The sequence below is a fragment of the Trichomycterus rosablanca genome, chromosome 10, assembly GCF_030014385.1.
Source record: "Trichomycterus rosablanca isolate fTriRos1 chromosome 10, fTriRos1.hap1, whole genome shotgun sequence".
In the NCBI taxonomy this organism is placed as follows: Eukaryota; Metazoa; Chordata; class Actinopteri; order Siluriformes; family Trichomycteridae; genus Trichomycterus; species Trichomycterus rosablanca.
The window spans coordinates 33,016,378-33,035,408 of record NC_085997.1 but is presented as its reverse complement, the minus strand read 5'-3'; the positions used below and the strand labels follow the sequence as shown (position 1 = coordinate 33,035,408).

Sequence of the window (19,031 nt, the reverse complement as noted above, 5' to 3'; positions counted from 1 at the left end):
AGCTGAAGTTTCACCAGTCCCTGTAACCATCATGCCATATAATGATGAGGGATTTGGGTGTGGAGACTGTAAGCCTACTTATTCAGTGCTCAGGTAAATACTAAACTGTGCGTCTGTACAGTTTAGTATCGATACACCTGCGCCTTGCCTTGCCTATTGTAATTATCATTACTTGTATAATTGGCACATGGGTGGCGCAGCTATGAGTTTGAATCTCAATGGTGCCGAAATCCGAGCTCTTCAATGACTTGGGGCCATGTTCGGAATATTCCTGCCATTTGCCCAGCCTACTGCAACCCTGACCAGGCGGTTGATGAAAATAAAAATAAATAAAAGAAAATTACTATTATTAGTGCAGGAGATATATGTATTTATGTATATGTATTTCTATTACCTACCTACGGTACATTCATTGTCTGTTTTACCATTGCTTTACCCTGGTCAGGATCGCGGTGAGTCTGATTCAATGGGAAAAGGCAGAAAACACCTCGGACAGGTCACCAGTCCGTCACAGGGCAGGCGGATGCATACACACACACTTAAGGCAGTTTTTAGTACCCTAGTTGACCTGACTGCATGTCTTTGCACCTGAAGGAAACCCACACAGACACAGGGAGAACATGCAAACTCCACACAAAAAGAACCCTGGCAGCCTGGCCAAAGAACTGAACCCAGGCGCTTTCGCTGTGAGGCAACAGCGCTACCCACTGTGTCACTCAGGGGAAAGTGAGCATGTGTAAATTAAGATGTGTTCAAAAGCATTTAATTTGTCATTTTGAGAAATGCTTTCAATTTAAGATTCATGTTATGAGCTTGTTTTATTACCCCAATAATGGAGCTCTAATGTTCATGTGTCTACATTTTATGATTTGTATTTTATTTTAGGTATAACCTGTTCAATAATTTTATTCAATAACCTGTATAGAATATAATTAATACATTACAGTGGACCCTTGACTTACTTGAATTTAATTGGTACTGAAGGGCTGTTCTTAAGTCAAAATGTTCGTTAGTTAAACCTATTTTTCCCATAAGAAATAATGTAAATAAAATTAATCCGTGCCAGACCTCCCAAACCCCCCTTACCTAACCTCTCTAATGTCTTAAATGGTCTTTTTTGTTATAAATACAAGTTTATTTTCCCTTAAATCTTAAATTATAGAATAGACATTCCTTTAATAAACAATAATAAACAACAATACGCAGTAGTACTGTACATAAAAAACACCACATTTCAGTACAGTACGTGTTCTGTACCATACACCATAATACATTTCCTTCTTTTTATATAAAATGTATCTACCAGAAACAACAATAACTCTCATATTTCTCTATTATTTCCTTCTTTATTTCAATAATGTTGTATTTTGTAGGTGTAAATGCATGAAAGAAAGAATACTTTACTGAGGCGAATTCCTTCTTCTCTCTCACTCACTGTCCCCTCTGTCTGATACACAGTGACACCTACTGGCAGGAGTAATTATACAACAAACAACAAATAGTGAATTTTTCATTTTCTCACCACTGCGCTTTCTCTACACCTTAATTATAAAATTGAATTTTATAAAATATAAAGACAACACCGAAAAAACACTGTCCACTGTCTGAATGTTTGCTCACTGTATGTATATATACTGTATATATATATATATATATATATATATATATATATATATATATATATAGAGAGAGAGAGAGAGAGAGAGAGAGAGAGAGAGAGAGAGAGAGAGAGAGAGAGAGAGAGACGCTCAGAGTCAAGTTGTCACATGTTTCGTGAATTTCTGTTCATAACCCGAAATGTTCATATGGTAAACCGTTCGTAAGGGCCTACTGTACTTATTAAAAACATAAGATAAATATTACATCTAAAAATTGTCTAATTTATTTTTAGGAGGTTGCTACAGTAAATATTAACACTACACACATTTATTTGAAGGTAAATTCATTTAATTAATTTAATTTCCAATCAAAATACTTTGGCCACAAAGCCAGCTGACCACAATAACACTGCTCACATGAAAAGCTGACTGCCTTTCCCTGACTTAAGAAGAAATGACATTTATCTAAACCCCTATCAACCCGCCAGCTTTTCCAGATAAAGAACAACCTTCAGCGCTAATACGCTAAATCTAATCTCTAGTCTGAAAGGCCGAGCCACCACACCCAGCACACTGATTTACGGAGCGCTAGCAGGCTGCTGTTGCCAGGCTGAGACAGAATAAGGCCATTCAGCAGTGCTTGCTGGGATATCTAATAAACCACATGAGGGAACTGTGCCGAGAGCCTCTCTTAAAGGTGCTGGATATTTTCAGGCCATGGATATTTCAAGCAGGAAGCCCAGCAATGTCTGCTGGCACCGGGACATAGCTATGTCTCAAACACCCGTCTGTGTGAATTACAACAACTGAAGGGATAACATGCATCAGCATCAAGGCTCTTTCCTGTTCTGGCACCCAAGTGGTGGAACGAACTTCCCCTGTCTGTTCAAACAATTCTGTCTTTAGAAGAGGATTAAAGACCTTCATCATTTTTTTTACTAGAAATGCTGAATATATGTACATATATATACCGATCAGCCATAATATTAAAACCACCTCCTTGTTTTTACACTCACTGTCCATTTTATCAGCTCCACTTATCATATAGAAGCACTTTGTAGTTCTACAATTACTGACTGTAGTCCATCTGTTTCTCTGCATGCTTTGTTAGCCCCCTTTCATGCTGTTCTTTAATGGTCAGGACCCCCACAGGACCCCCACAGAGCAGGTATTATTTAGGTGGTGGATCATTCTCAGCACTGCAGTGACACTGACATGGTTGGTGGTGTGTTAGTGTGTGTTGTGCTGGTATGAGTGGATCAGACACAGCAGCGCTGCTGGAGTTTTTAAACACCTCACTGTCACTGCTGGACTAAGAATAGTCCACCAACCAAAAATATCCAGCCAACAGCGCCCCGTGGGCAGCATCCTGTAACCACTGATGAAGGTCTAGAAGATGACCGACTCAAACAGCAGCAATAGATAAGCGATCGTCTCTGACCTTACATCTACAAGGTGGACCAACTAGGTAGGAGTGTCTAATAGAGTGGACAGTGAGTGGACACAGTATTTAAAAACTCCAGCAGCGCTGCTGTGTCTGATCCACTCATACCAGCACAACACACACTAACACACCAACACCATGTCAGTGTCACTGCAGTGCTGAGAATGATCCACCAGCTAAATAATACCTGCTCTGTGGTGGTCCTGACCATTGAAGAACAGGGTGAAAGGGGGCTAAAAAGATATGTAGAGAAACAGATGGATTACAGTCAGTAATTGTAGAACTACAACGTGCTTCTATATGGTAAGTGGAGCTGATAAAATGGACAGTGAGTGTAGAAACAAGGAGGTGGTTTGGATGTTATGGCTGATCAGTGTATAATATTCATATATATTTATACGTATGTACATAACAACAGTCAATGGAAAGCAAAATCATCAACCCATGGAGGGCTGGACTGAAATTTATACCGAAAATCAAAGAAAAACATTAAAAATTATTGGCTCATCCACACTTTCAGATTGGTACAGAAATTTTAAAAGGATTAATCATTCAGACCTAAGTGAAACAGCTGAGGGATGTTGGCTTCTACATGCACGTAGCTACTATACTGTTTGCACTTATCTCCAGTTCCAGCAGGTGCTGTGAAACCGACTGATGAAACCACTTCATTGTTTATAAAAGGTGTAGATGGACAGAAGAGGCCAACACAATGTTCACACTATAGATAGAACAGAAAGCAGGAACAAATCCCATTAGCTGTTTTAGCACAGCTGCCCATTCGTCCATCAGTCTGGCCTGTCTCAGCTCTGGTTACAAACTTCACACCTCTGTGAACTCATCTGAAATGAAAGAATCCTACCGGACCGCTCCTGCCTACCTACCCAGCTGAAAATTCCCAGGTGGGCGGGGTGATCATGGGTGGGTAAACAGAATAACGGTCCTTGACGTGAATGAGACCATGATCGAGTGTCTCTGGTGAGACATTGCTTTATTCTCTGACCTGGTTTAACCCCCAGGTGAGGACAGGGGAGAGTGATAAGAGGGGCCAAATGGACTCATGTTGCTGTGAAGGTCACTGTGATCACAGTAGTTCAGCACTGCTGATCAACCACTCGGAATTCAAGTCATTCAAGCCTCTACAGAACAACATGGAACAGCAGCAGTTATTCCATAACTAAAATGCAACTCATTTTTACAAGCAGTGCTATTAGTTTAATAGAATAAAAAATAAAGACAAATGTTATATACCCTCAATAGGCACCAATCCATTACAGACCTTCGACCAAAACAGACATAGCTAATCCTGCCTGTGTAGACAGCCCGGCCGGCCGATAGCACCACCGAGATTCAAATCCGGATCTCTGCGGTGGTGAGCTGACTGCATGTTTTTGTGGGACAAAACCAAAGCACCCGGAGGAAACCCACACAGAGACGGGAGAACATGCCAACTCCACAAAAAAAACCCAGACCACTCCACCTGGGAATCGAACCCAGGACCTTCTTGCTGAGAGGCAACAGTGCTACCCAACAAGTAAATTCATAAGGAAATGTTAACACTAAGAAGTTTAAGAATTTCAGGTGGCCTTCAGTCAATTGCAGTATTTTTATTAGACACTTCATGAGTTTAATTTTAAGTTTAAGTTTAATTCATGAGATTTTTTTGCCTCTTTGCAGGAAATGCTTAGAGGTGTCCGTTTCCCATTACAATTGAAAAGTACCCTTTTATTACTCTGTATTGTTTTTCGTTTGTCCTATTATCTACAACTTTTCTGTCAATAATGCTCCCCGTGTTCTGTGAGCAGCTCAGCCCAATTGATGATGAACACTAAGACCACTCTTGTTGGCAGATGTGATTTTTTTCCAGGGAGCTTATTTGACAATTCAATCAGCACCAGCGCTTTATCCTGGTCAGGGTAATGATGGGTCCGATTTATTGGGTGAGGGGCAGGAAACACCTGGACAGGTTGCAAGTTAATCACAGGGCGGACACACATTGGCCTGACTGCATGTCTTTTAACTTGTGGGAGCACCTGGAGAAAAGCCATGTGGACACAAGGAGAACATGCAAACTTTATATAGAATGGACCCTGGTCACCTGGCCGAGGAATCAAACCCAGGCCCCTTTTGCTGTGAGGTGACAGTGCTACCCACCAAGATTCGAATCCAGATCTCTGCGGTGGGGGGCTAGTGGGCAGACTGCATGTCTTTGTGCGAGGTAACCAAAGCACCCGGAGGAAACCCACACAGAGACGGGAGAACATGCCAACTCCACACAAAGGACCCAGACTGCTCCACCTGGGAATAGAACCCAGGACCTTCTCTCTGTGGGGCAACAGTGCTACCCAACAAGTAAATTCATAAGGAAAATGTTAACACTAAGAAGTTTAAGAATTTCAGGTGGCCTTCAGTCAATTGCAGTATTTTTATTAAACACTTAGAGGTGTCCGTTTCCCATTACAACTGAAAAAGCACCCTTTTATTACTCTGTAATGTTTTTCTTCTGCCCTTTTTTCTTCAACTTCGTGATCGATGATGAACACTAAGACCACTCTTATTGGCAGATTTTCTTCCAGGGAGCTTATTTGACAATTCAATCATTCATTAATTGTCTATTTTACCACAATTTTATCCTGGACAGAGATGTGAGGAGTCTGATTTATTGGGTGAGGGGCAGGAAACACCTGGACAGATTGCAAGTTAATCACAGGGCGGACACACATTGGCCTGACTGCATGTCTTTTAACTTGTGGGAGCACCTGGAGAAAAGCCATGTGGACACAAGGAGAACATGCAAACTTTATATAGAATGGACCCTGGTCACCTGGCCGAAGAACCAAACCCAGGCCCCTTTTGCTGTGAGGCGACAGTGCTACCCACTGCGCCACAATGCCGCCTTTATTTGGCTATGCAACTATTAAATGCTCCACAAATTCTAACATTAGTAATAATAAGGTAATGAACAGTGCGGTGAGACTTGTATTACTGTATGGTTATAAGAATCTACTCGGCTTGTCCATCCACTAGCTTACATAAGCACAGTAGTAAAAAAAACTAATGTTCTCTTTACTTTCCTGGCAGCATGGGGGGGGGGGACCAGCGGCACAAGCAGACATTTAGCTTGGCAGTCTGCACTATAATTCTCACACACACACACAAATAAAAATGGCAAAAAACTCAAATTAACTGCATTCAGTTCCCTGATGAGCTGAGCCTCATCTGACCTTTCCATTTTTTTTTTGGTATAACAGCACACAGCGTACCAGAATGCAGCACAGCTTCATGTTCACATAAACAAGAACTTAAAAACTTGGGAATAAACGGTGATGTATAACTTTAATCATTACGAATGAGCAAAGTTAAAATAAATACCAGGCAAATACAACTGTATTCAGTCATACATTTAACAAGACATGAAACAATAAAGTGAACGTTTACATGATTAAAGTTGGCAATCATGAAGCAAGACTTGTGGACACAATCTGGTGCCTGTGTAAGCCAAAACCAGTTTTGACATTTCAGTCACGTGGGAGCGACAGATGAACGAGAAATCAAAGGTGCGTCAGAGTTCAATACAAGTAAAGCCAAAAAAAAGGATGTGCCATCCTAAAAATACTTCTATTACTCAATATGTCAGAATGTGCTGATGAATCACTAAATCCAGTCGGACAGTAGCAAAATAAATAAATCTATGACATATACCTGCTATAACCACGTGTCCGCAGTCAGTATACCTACCAAAGTACGTCTAGTACAGAAACACTATCAACTGTCACTCATATTTATGGCAAGTCATCCCAATACTCACAAACAGGACCAGTAATCACTAGCATTCTTACTTTCCCTTCATAAAGCTTACGTAAGGGTCGTCAAAACATCTCAAAATTATATACAGAACGTAACCTTCACTGAGCATAAAAACATTTTCCGATTTAATTACGGAGTCACCGACACCGCTTCTGCAACACGGGCAGCTGGAGAACGCTTCTGTTTGAATTACAGTCTGACAAAGAGGCTTTGTATTACTTTTCGAGAGCCAGAGACACTACGGTCACATTAGGCACTCAGACCAGAGACTGTTTGCTGGGCTATTTTAACAGGGGCTGAGCTGTTCTGGCCTGTTTTCAGAGCTCTTTAGAGCAGGACTGTGGGATGTTACATAAGAGCTCTGTTAGTCAAACAAAAGCAAGGTGCAAATCTGATACAGCAATTATGTAAATATTTCTCCCAAAGAGGAATATGGGGTGACTCCATATTATTGACCATGGGATCTTTTGGAAACTGGACAGTCTGGTGTCCTCATACTTTAAATTAAATAATATATATTGCATTGAAATTCAGTCTTTAAAAATAAAATGTTTGGTCCCTGTAAACTAAAGTAAAACGCCTGACTAGCTCTGGGCAGAGGCTGCAGTTTAGCTAGATCCTTCCTCGAATCCTGGTTCATGGTGGAGTGTATCTGTTAGCACTTACACACACGCACACCACAGCACAATAGCACACAACACAACGTATCAAACGGCTAAATGGCTAATCGTGTTCAGACACAGACAGCACGTGATAAACGGCCTAATGTGCTCCTCCTACCCACAGCAAGCCACCTTTCTATGAAGGTCATTAAAAGCATGAGCTTGTGTTCCTCTTTTCCTTTAGACAGTTACACGTTACTCCAGACCAAAGCCCTCGGCGTTAGAAATGGCGATGGTTAACTTCTGCCTCAGTTCTTTCTTGCTCTTGTAGGGTGGGAGGCAGATCTGGTTAAAGCAAGTGTGCGACACTGGTAACCTAAAGAAAAGAAAACACAAGAAACAAGCAATTTAGATTTTAATAACCTGAAGCTGATGGTCAGTCTGATCAAACAAACCCCTCCAAACTCGACACCCAATGTCATGTAATAATTACCAGTCTGTGGAAACGTCAATCTTAGAGATTTTGAAATTGAGGTCAGCCATCCCTCCCACAGGAACACGGTCACTTCCTGTAGTGAAGTGCAACAGCTTCTTCTGCAGCTCTAAAGGGAAGGCCAAAACCACATCCCAGAATGACCTGCAGCACCAAACACAGATGCGTTAAATGATCAAGCAATAAAAAGCTGTTCACACATAAATCAACAACAAATGGCACTTGACATACAGTGGGGCCAAAAAGTATTTAGTCAGCCACTGATTGTGCAAGTTCTCCTACTTAGAAAGATGAGAGAGGTCTGTAATTTTCATCATAGGTACACTTCAACTATGAGAGACAAAATGAGAAGAAAAAAAATCCAGGAAATCACATTGTAGGATTTTTAAAGAATTTATTTGTAAATTATGGTGGAAAATAAGTATTTGGTCAATAACAAACAAGCAAGATTTCTGGCTCTCACAGACCTGTAACTTCTTCTTTAAGAAGCTCTTCTGTCCTCCACTCGTTACCTGTATTAATGGCACCTGTTTGACCTCATTATCTGTATAAAAGACACCTGTCCACAGCCTCAAACAGTCAGACTCCAAACTCAACCATGGCCAAGACCAAAGAGCTGTCGAAGGACACCAGGAAGAAAATTGTAGACCTGCACCAGGCTGGGAAGAGTGAATCTACAATAGGCAAGCAGGTTGGTGTGAATAAATCAACTGTGGGAACAATTGTAAGAAAATGGAAGACATACAAGACCATTGATAATCTCCCTCGATCTGGGGCCCCACGCAGGATCTCATCCCGTGGGGTCAAAATGATCACGAGAACGGTGAGCAAAAATCCCAGAACTACACGGAGGGACCTGATGAATGACCTGCAGAGAGCTGGGACCAAAGTAACAAAGGCTACCATCAGTAACACACTACGTCGAGAGGGACTCAAATCCTGCAGTGCCAGGCGTGTCCCCCTGCTTAAGCCAGTACATGTCCAGGCCCATCTGAAGTTTGCCAGAGAGCATATGGATGATCCAGAAGAGGATTGGGAGAATATCATGTGGTCAGATGAAACCAAAATGGAACTTTTTGGTAAAAACTCAACTTGTCGTGTTTGGAGGAAGAAGAATGCTGAGTTGCATCCCAAGAACACCATACCTACTGTGAAGCATGGGGTGGAAGCATCATGCTTTGGGGCTGTTTTTCTGCAAAGGGGACAGGACGACTGATCCGTGTTGAGGGAAGAATGAACGGGGCCATGTATCGTGAGATTTTAAGCCAAAACCTCCTTCCATCAGTGAGAGCATTGAAGATGAAACGTGGCTGGGTCTTCCAGCATGACAATGATCCCAAACACACCGCTCGGGCAACGAAGGAGTGGCTCCGTAAAAAGCATTTCAAGGTCCTGGAGTGGCCTAGCCAGTCTCCAGACCTCAACCCCATAGAAAATTTGTGGAGGGAGTTGAAAGTCCGTGTTGCCCATCGACAGCCCCAAAACATCACTGCTCTAGAGGAGATCTGCATGGAGGAATGGGCCAAAATACCAGCTACAGTGTGTGCAAACCTGGTGAAGACTTACAGGAAACGTTTGACCTCTGTCATTGCCAACAAAGGTTATGTTACAAAGTATTGAGTTGAACTTTTGTTATTGACCAAATACTTATTTTCCACCATAATTTACAAATAAATTCTTTAAAAATCCTACAATGTGATTTCCTGGATTTTTTTTCTCATTTTGTCTCTCATAGTTGAAGTGTACCTATGATGAAAATTACAGACCTCTCTCTTCTTTCTAAGTAGGAGAACTTGCACAATCAGTGGCTGACTAAATACTTTTTGGCCCCATTGTACATACATACATACACAAACAATCCACTCTCACTCACTCACTGTCTTAACCGCTTATCCACAAACAATCCATATTTATCCAAAAACAAATGGACAGAAAAGAGCAGATCTATCTGTGCCTCCATGCCCCTCTGCCAACAAGAAATGGCAAGGCAGGAGGACATGATTCTGTAACCGAACCACGCCACCGATCTCCATGGCACAATCGGCCTGTTACAAAAATGGAAGGAGGTGAATATTGTGACTCTAAAGCTATGTCCAAAATCGTATACTTCCATACTGAACAGCATGCGAACGCAGTGCGCGAGACAGGTAGAGTGTCCGAATACGTAGTATTTATTAAACAGTACCCAGATGACCTACTGCACGGACAGCCATTTTAGAGTATGCAAACAAAACACACTGTGGTCCAATAATCTATCGCATAATTCAACTGGAGCTGCAAAGAATAGTGGGGCTTTAACTGTGGCGATGTGACGTCATGCATTACGTGACATTGGTAAGATGGCGGATGAAGTACGTCCATGGTTGCGTGCATACTGCACACACTTGCGTACTGAAAGAGCGTACCGCTTTACCAGCTGAGCAGTGCGCACTGCCTCGAATTTAGTACATACTGTTTAAGTATGCAACTTTGGGCTCAGCTTAAGTCTGGATTGCATCACACCACAGGTTTCTTATAAACCATGATGGGACGAACATCCTGTTCCTTCATACTTTATGGACAAAATGCTCAATGTCATAGACCTGTTTTAGTCTTTCTTTCAAATTGCACATATAAGAGCAATTTTGTTTTGCAGAACTCTGTTACCGTATGGTGGGGTCCGTCTTGCTGTAGCCTTCATACTGCGCCACCCTCTGCAAAGAACCCATGTCCAGATTGGGACTCCCACAAACCAGGATCTCCACCTCCTCTGGTCTCAGCAACTATGCAGAAATAAATCACAATAATGAGTGTACTGCAAAGATACAGAGGAACTAACTGCACAGACTGCAATTATATGCACTTACATACTTCCCATCAGCTTTTGCTGTGTCCACATGCACCAAATATTTCAATAAGTGCAGTAAATATATTTTGATTGTATTATTTGGTTTATTGAGGTAACATGCACTTTCTCAACCTTCTCATGAGAAAACTTAAGATTCTTTTAATTCTGAGAGGTGCTGTGTGATGAACTTTGATGAAGAGAGAGGCAGGATCGTCTATGATGATATTTCATTTTATTTAATTAAATGAAATTAATTGCGTTAATTAACGCACAGTTGCCCATGGCAGGAGGGGGGGGTCCTCCACGACATGAACTCAACCACTCACCTCACTGCCCCCCCATTGCCTGCACTCGCCAGGTCATCATTATTATATTACAATATTTTCGTTAAGTAAAATTAAAGTGTAACTTCTGAGTGAGTACTTTTAATCCATTCTGATCAGCTATCAGTATATGCAATTTGTTGGCCTAAGACTTTTTTTGCACTGGGGCCCATGAGCTCCTAGTTACGCACTGGTGTTGCATCTAGAAATGGTTCATATTATGAGCGTCTGTTTTCAGTGGCAGGGTTATGAATAGCAAAAGATCCTCACTTTTGTTAGATAATGTGAACAGACTTCATTTTAAATAACTGGCTGAAAGATAAGTAGCTGTTAACAACTCTATATAGGCATTGGCTGGCAATCTAAAAACAATTTAGATTTAATAATTTTATCATAATTTTATGAATGTTTTTATTGGCAAACGTTCTTGCAATTAAAAATGTGCATAACGTGCAATAAAAATGTGCATAACTATCAAATTTTGCTTAGTTGGCGATTAATTTGGTTCTTTAATCGCGATTAATCTTGATTAAAAATTTTAATCGCACGACAGCCCTAGAAATTAATATTTAAAAAATGTATTCACTGATAAAATTACATTACATGCTAGGGTATTTTAGATGATAGTGTTCTTTGTTTACTTTTCTTCTAATACCTGATGCTCTGATATTAGGAAATCCAGGGTTCACATTACTTACTTAGTTATCTATTAATAGCATATGATGAAAGAGCTCGAAATGCACTGAATCTTTTTTCTTCTACTCCTAATTTAGTCATATCCAATTACCTGATTGCATTTCACTACCTGTGTACCAACGCATGCACCCTCCGACACGTGCTGCAGCCAACTGCTTTTTCTCACCAGCATGAGGCAAAAACGGATAGTGCAGAACTCAAACTGGTCGTTGCTATATGGACACCACTGCAGAGTTTTCAAACTCATACTCAGCACAGCCACTGGCCTGGTTAGGTGTCCACACAAACATTTGCATTTATACTTTCCTTATTTAGAAAACACTCTTATCCAAAGAGACTTACTGTATACAGTGTAAGCAATTAGAGTTAAGAGCAGTGGTGGGGGACGAACCAGCAGCCTTCTGGTTACCAGTCCAGTACCTTAACCGCTCGGCTACAACTGCCCCAAACACAATCGGCCGTGTTTGATGGAGGGAAGGAAGCAGCCACAGATTGGACACGTGTCGGAGAGGGGTGTGTGGTGATCCGACGCTCCTTGATCAGATCGGGGTTAGCAACCAGCAGCGGATTCCCAACAAAATTTGGAAATGAAAAGACTGGAAGATAAATCTGACCATAATGTTATATTCAGTTATTGCTGTATGTGGTTTACATGAACATTTAAATAATGACATAACTGCAGAAATTCTGTCATGCTTTCCCCACCATGACTGATATTACAGTTCAGTATATTAGCAGAGCAACAGACTCAAAACAATCCAAAGGCGCCAGAAAGCTTCTTCACTCGTCCTGAACAGCATAGTTCTCTCTTGTTTACTCTCTCTCTCTGATTAGTTGTACACTTAAAAGCAGAAGCTTTGAGCAGACATACCATATTGGGAAGTGTAATTTTTACTCTGATGTTGCCAAGATTAGAAAATGCAATTTTTACTTTTCTGCTTCCATCTAAAGAAGAAGAAGGCAAGAAGTATAAAACAGAGTAAAACCATTAGCTTTAAACTGTAACACTACATTTAATAAAATGGCTAGATATGTACATAATTAACAAAATGTTGTAACAATATAAAGACCAGTTCCTCGCAGTTGGAGAAATGCTCGCAATGGGAACATAACACATTCACCTGTCAGTTAATGCATTAACCTACAAACCAGCTGGTATATATACACCGATCAGCCATAACATTAAAACCACCTCCTTGTTTCTACACTCACTGTCCATTGTATTTGGGTGGTGGATCATTCTCAGCCATGCAGCGACACTGACATGGTGGTGGTGTGTTAGTGTGTGTTGTACTGGTATGAGTGGATATGACACAGCAATGCTGCTGGAGTTTTTAAACACCTCACTGTCACTGCTGGACTGAGAATAGTCCATCAACCAAAAAATATCCAGCCAACAGCGCACCATGGGCAGGATCCTGTGACCACTGATGAAGGTCTAGAAGATGACCAACTCAAACAGCAGCAATAGATGAGCGATCGTCTCTGACGTTACATCTACAAGGTGGACCAACTAGGTAGGAGTGTCTAATAGAGTGGACAGTGAGTGGACACAGTATTTAAAAACTCCAGCAGCGCTGCTGTGTCTGATCCACTCATACCAGCACAACACACACGAACACACCACCACCATGTCAGTGTCACTGCAGTGCTGAGAATGATCCACCACCTAAATAATACCTGCTCAGTGGTGGTCTTGTGGGGGTCCTGACCATTGAAGAACAGGGTGAAAGGGGGTTAAAAAGGTATGTAGAGAAACAGATGGATTACAGTCAGTAATTGTAGAACTACAAAGTGCTTCTATATGGTAAGTGAAGCTGATAAAATGGACAGTGAGTGTAGAAACAAGGAGGTGGTTTTAATTTTATGGCTGATCAATGTATGTATGTATATATACAGTGTATCACAAAAGTGAGTACACCCCTCACATTTCTGCAAATATTTTATTATATCTTTTCATGGGACAACACTATAGAAATAAAACTTGGATATAACTTAGAGTAGTCAGTGTACAATTTGTATAGCAGTGTAGATTTACTGTCTTCTGAAAATAACTCAACACACAGCCATTAATGTCTAAATAGCTGGCAACATAAGTGAGTACACCCCACAGTGAACATGTCCAAATTGTGCCCAAAGTGTCAATATTTTGTGTGACCACCATTATTATCCAGCACTGCCTTAACCCTCCTGGGCATGGAATTCACCAGAGCTGCACAGGTTGCTACTGGAATCCTCTTCCACTCCTCCATGATGACATCACGGAGCTGGTGGATGTTAGACACCTTGAACTCCTCCACCTTCCACTTGAGGATGCGCCACAGGTGCTCAATTGGGTTTAGTCCATCACCTTTACCTTCAGCTTCCTCAGCAAGGCAGTTGTCATCTTGGAGGTTGTTTGGGGTCGTTATCCAGTTTTCGAAGGGAGGGGATCATGCTCTGTTTCAGAATGTCACAGTACATGTTGGAATTCATGTTTCCCTCAATGAACTGCAGCTCCCCAGTGCCAGCAACACTCATGCAGCCCAAGACCATGATGCTACCACCACCATGCTTGACTGTAGGCAAGATACAGTTGTCTTGGTACTTCTCACCAGGGCGCCGCCACACATGCTGGACACCATCTGAGCCAAACAAGTTTATCTTGGTCTCATCAGACCACAGGGCGTTCCAGTAATCCATGTTCTTGGACTGCTTGTCTTCAGCAAACTGTTTGCGGGCTTTCTTGTGCGTCAGCTTCCTTCTGGGATGACGACCATGCAGACCGAGTTGATGCAGTGTGCGGCGTATGGTCTGAGCACTGACAGGCTGACCTCCCACTTCTTTAACCTCTGCAGCAATGCTGGCAGCACTCATGTGTCTATTTTTTAAAGCCAGCCTCTGGATATGACGCCGAACACGTGGACTCAACTTCTTTGGTCGACCCTGGCGAAGCCTGTTCCGAGTGGAACCTGTCCTGGAAAACCGCTGTATGACCTTGGCCACCATGCTGTAGCTCAGTTTCAGGGTGTTAGCAATCTTCTTATAGCCCAGGCCATCTTTGTGGAGAGCAACAATTCTATTTCTCACATCCTCAGAGAGTTCTTTGCCATGAGGTGCCATGTTGAATATCCAGTGGCCAGTATGAGAGAATTGTACCCAAAACACCAAATTTAACAGCCCTGCTCCCCATTTACACCTGGGACCTTGACACATGACACCAGGGAGGGACAACGACACATTTGGGCACAATTTGGACATGTTCACTGTGGGGTGTACTCACTTATGTTGCCAGCTATTTAGACATTAATGGCTGTGTGTTGAGTTATTTTCAGAAGACAGTAAATCTACACTGCTATACAAGTTGTACACTGACTACTCTAAGTTATATCCAAGTTTTATTTCTATAGTGTTGTCCCATGAAAAGATATAATGAAATATTTGCAGAAATGTGAGGGGTGTACTCACTTTTGTGATACACTGTACAAAGTGCTTCTATATGGTAAGTGGAGCTGATAAAATGGACAGTGAGTGTAGAAACAAGGAGGTGGTTTACATTTTATGACTGATCGATGTATGTATGTATATATATATATATATACACACACAACTAGAAATCTGCAAGGACATGATTGGCCAGGGGATGGGGCAAGCCCTGAAATGTCCAGGGTATTCCTGCCTAGAGCCCAATTTGTCCTGGGAGAACTGGACCATCTGTGAGCAGGACCAGGAGAAAGCAATTAATAAAAATTAAATATTTATATATTGTGTATTGGCATGCTCTCCACAAGTATTTCACATTGCTGTTGGGTTTATATTATGATGTGAGATCATATATGTCCTCTTGATCACATTTGAGATTTTCAGTATGGTTTATATCTGGAGATTGGGCTGGCCATGACAGGGCCCGATGGTCCTCCATCCACTCTTTGGTTGACCTGGCTTGACCATGTTTTTATAAATCACAATTTTTTGATATTTTAGGATGGAAGCAACCTGGTGGTCACTGCATCTCTCTGCCAGTAAAGCCAGAGCTAAACCCTTCTTTCTTAAATCAAAATGTTCTTTTTCACTCTGTTGGCATGGTTAATAGTTAATATTTAATTCCAGTTACTTTTAAAGTTGCTACTGGAACTGTTACCTACAGGAACTGTTACCTACAGTGTATCACAAAAGTGAGTACACCCCTCACATTTCTGCAAATATTTCATTATATCTTTTCATGGGACAACACTATAGACATGAAACTTGGATATAACTTAGAGTAGTCAGTGTACAGCTTGTATAGCAGTGTAGATTTACTGTCTTCTGAAAATAACTCAACACACAGCCATTAATGTCTAAATAGCTGGCAACACAAGTGAGTACACCCCACAGTGAACATGTCCAAATTGTGCACAAATGTGTCGTTGTCCCTCCCTGGTGTCATGTGTCAAGGTCCCAGGTGTAAATGGGGAGCAGGGCTGTTAAATTTGGTGTTTTGGGTACAATTCTCTCATACTGGCCACTGGATATTCAACATGGCACCTCATGGCAAAGAACTCTCTGAGGATGTGAGAAATAGAATTGTTGCTCTCCACAAAGATGGCCTGGGCTATAAGAAGATTGCTAACACCCTGAAATTGAGCTACAGCATGGTGGCCAAGGTCATACAGCGGTTTTCCAGGACAGGTTCCACTCGGAACAGGCTTCGCCAGGGTCGACCAAAGAAGTTGAGTCCACGTGTTCGGCGTCATATCCAGAGGTTGGCTTTAAAAAATAGACACATGAGTGCTGCCAGCATTGCTGCAGAGGTTGAAGACGTGGGAGGTCAGCCTGTCAGTGCTCAGACCATACACCGCACACTGCATCAACTCGGTCTGCATGGTCGTCATCCCAGAAGGAAGCTGACGCACAAGAAAGCCCGCAAACAGTTTGCTGAAGACAAGCAGTCCAAGAACATGGATTACTGGAATGCCCTGTGGTCTGACGAGACCAAGATAAACTTGTTTGGCTCAGATGGTGTTCAGCATGTGTGGCGGCGCCCTGGTGAGAAGTACCAAGACAACTGTATCTTGCCTACAGTCAAGCATGGTGGTGGTAGCATCATGGTCTTGGGCTGCATGAGTGTTGCTGGCACTGGGGAGCTGCAGTTCATTGAGGGAAACATGAATTCCAACATGTACTGTGACATTCTGAAACAGAGCATGATCCCCTCCCTTCGAAAACTGGGCCTCATGGCAGTTTTCCAACAGGATAACGACCCCAAACACAACCTCCAAGATGACAACTGCCTTGCTGAGGAAGCTGAAGGTAAAGGTGATGGACTAAACCCAATTGAGCACCTGTGGCGCATCCTCAAGTGGAAGGTGGAGGAGTTCAAGGTGTCTAACATCCACCAGCTCCGTGATGTCATCATGGAGGAGTGGAAGAGGATTCCAGTAGCAACCTGTGCAGCTCTGGTGAATTCCATGCCCAGGAGGGTTAAGGCAGTGCTGGATAATAATGGTGGTCACACAAAATATTGACACTTTGGGCACAATTTGGACATGTTCACTGTGGGGTGTACTCACTTATGTTGCAGCTATTTAGACATTAATGGCTGTGTGTTGAGTTATTTTCAGAAGACAGTAAATCTACACTGCTATACAAGTTGTACACTGACTACTCTAAGTTATATCCAAGTTTTATTTCTATAGTGTTGTCCCATGAAAAGATATAATAAAATATTTGCAGAAATGTGAGGGGTGTACTCACTTTTGTGATACACTGTAGTTGAATCTGTTACATAAGAACGGTATGCAGCTGCAGTTCACTAAATAAACTGGTGTGCCACGTTAAACTGAACCATCAGCAGCAGTAAGCAACAGCAAAGCGTCTCCATGTTCAAGGCTACACACGTCATGAGTGAGGAGAAATCTGCATGAAAAATGCGTCTTTGTAAAGTCTAGCATTAAAATGCAGGGCACAATGTTGGCTTGCTTTTTTAGGATTGCCATGTGTTAATTATACAGGCTTTATTGGCATATCTCTGCTGTTGGCCCGGATACTGCAGGAAGGCAGAGCACACAACACAGGCTTAATTCCATGGAGCACAGCCAATAGTGGGGGAGGAGAGGCCAGACTAAACACACACACACACACACACACACACACACACACACACACACACACACACACACACACAGAGAGCACCATTCACATAACTAACCTCTGACTGCTTGTCTTAAAGCAGCAGCCAGAACTTTCTATGTTAACCACAATGTTTAGCCGAGCCCAGGGAAGAGTTAGCGTACTAGCATGAGGCCTCAACGCTTTCCTGCGTCTGACTTCACCTACTCCAATTTTTATTTCCATATAAAGGTTCCACTCACCATTAAGGCATTGGAGGCACAGACACTGTGAAAGCCGTGGTAGAAGGCTGCAAACTGCCTGTAGATGAACTTGTTCAGCAGGAAATCAATGTACAGCTGGACATACTCTGCACAGGGACATGGAAAGATTTAAAGTCATACAGGGCAATTTAAACAGCTGATACCAAACTACATCATTTTAAACACATCTGTCATGCACCAACAACCATTTCTTCTGCGCCACCCGACCACCTCTTAAAAGAATTGTGGTTAATTTCATTACGCTCACACTGAAAATATTAGAAACATTTAATCAAAGCACATTTAATCCAAGAGATAAAATAATAAAACTTAATTTGCTCACACACAACAGCAAACCACCTAAAAATGACTAGGTGCTACTGAACTGTGATTGGTGCTCCCCCCCTTCCCCCCAAAGCCGGCGTAACGCTGTTAGAAAACAGGGTATAGGCGTCCAGGTGGCGCAGCAGGATATTCCGCTAGCACACCAGCACCGAGATTCCGAACTCCTTGGTTCAAAACTCAGTGTTGCCACCGGTCAGCTGGGCACCATCTGGTGGGCATAACTAGCAGTGCCTGCAGCAGATACTAATTGGCCACGGTATCTGCAGGGTGGGGGGGCGGAGTATGTGTGGGTCTTAATACGCTGTGTAAGGACCCTGATTGGTGGAAGAGACCTGTGCAGAATGCAGAGGCGAGAAGAGGAGGGCTGTGCACGTGTCGGAAGAGGCGTGTACAGCGACGTGCTCTCTTCAGATGCAATCTGGTGTCCCTCAGCAGCGGAAGACAAATTGAGTGCGCTAAATTGAGAGGAAAATGGGGAGAAAATGCGTTAAGAAAAAAAAGAAAGAGAAAACGGGGTATTGTGGGCACCTAGAGCACCATTGAAATACGGCTGCCTGTGCCACA

General features: G+C 42.3%; 1 protein-coding gene across 4 annotated transcripts in view; it reads right to left on the bottom strand.

Moving 5' to 3' along the window:
• hectd2 (HECT domain containing 2) overlaps positions 1–19,031 on the bottom strand; it is a 385,857-nt gene that overhangs the window by 325,543 nt on the left and 41,283 nt on the right. The window contains exons 18-22 of one of the 4 annotated variants that reach the window (XR_010013857.1): positions 18,123–18,229; positions 10,591–10,706; positions 7,945–8,088; positions 7,634–7,827; positions 1,327–1,467 (exon numbers count right to left, since the gene is read on the bottom strand). Coding sequence is in view for 2 of the 4 variants with exons in the window: in XM_063003196.1 (XP_062859266.1) it covers positions 7,707–7,827; positions 7,945–8,088; positions 10,591–10,706; positions 18,123–18,229 (488 nt within the window). In the remaining 2 variants the exon portion in view is untranslated. Of the gene's footprint in view, positions 1–1,326; positions 1,468–6,357; positions 7,828–7,944; positions 8,089–10,590; positions 10,707–17,787; positions 17,873–18,122; positions 18,230–19,031 lie in introns of those variants that run through there. The other 3 variants (XR_010013858.1, XM_063003196.1, XM_063003197.1) reach the window with 3 other exon arrangements.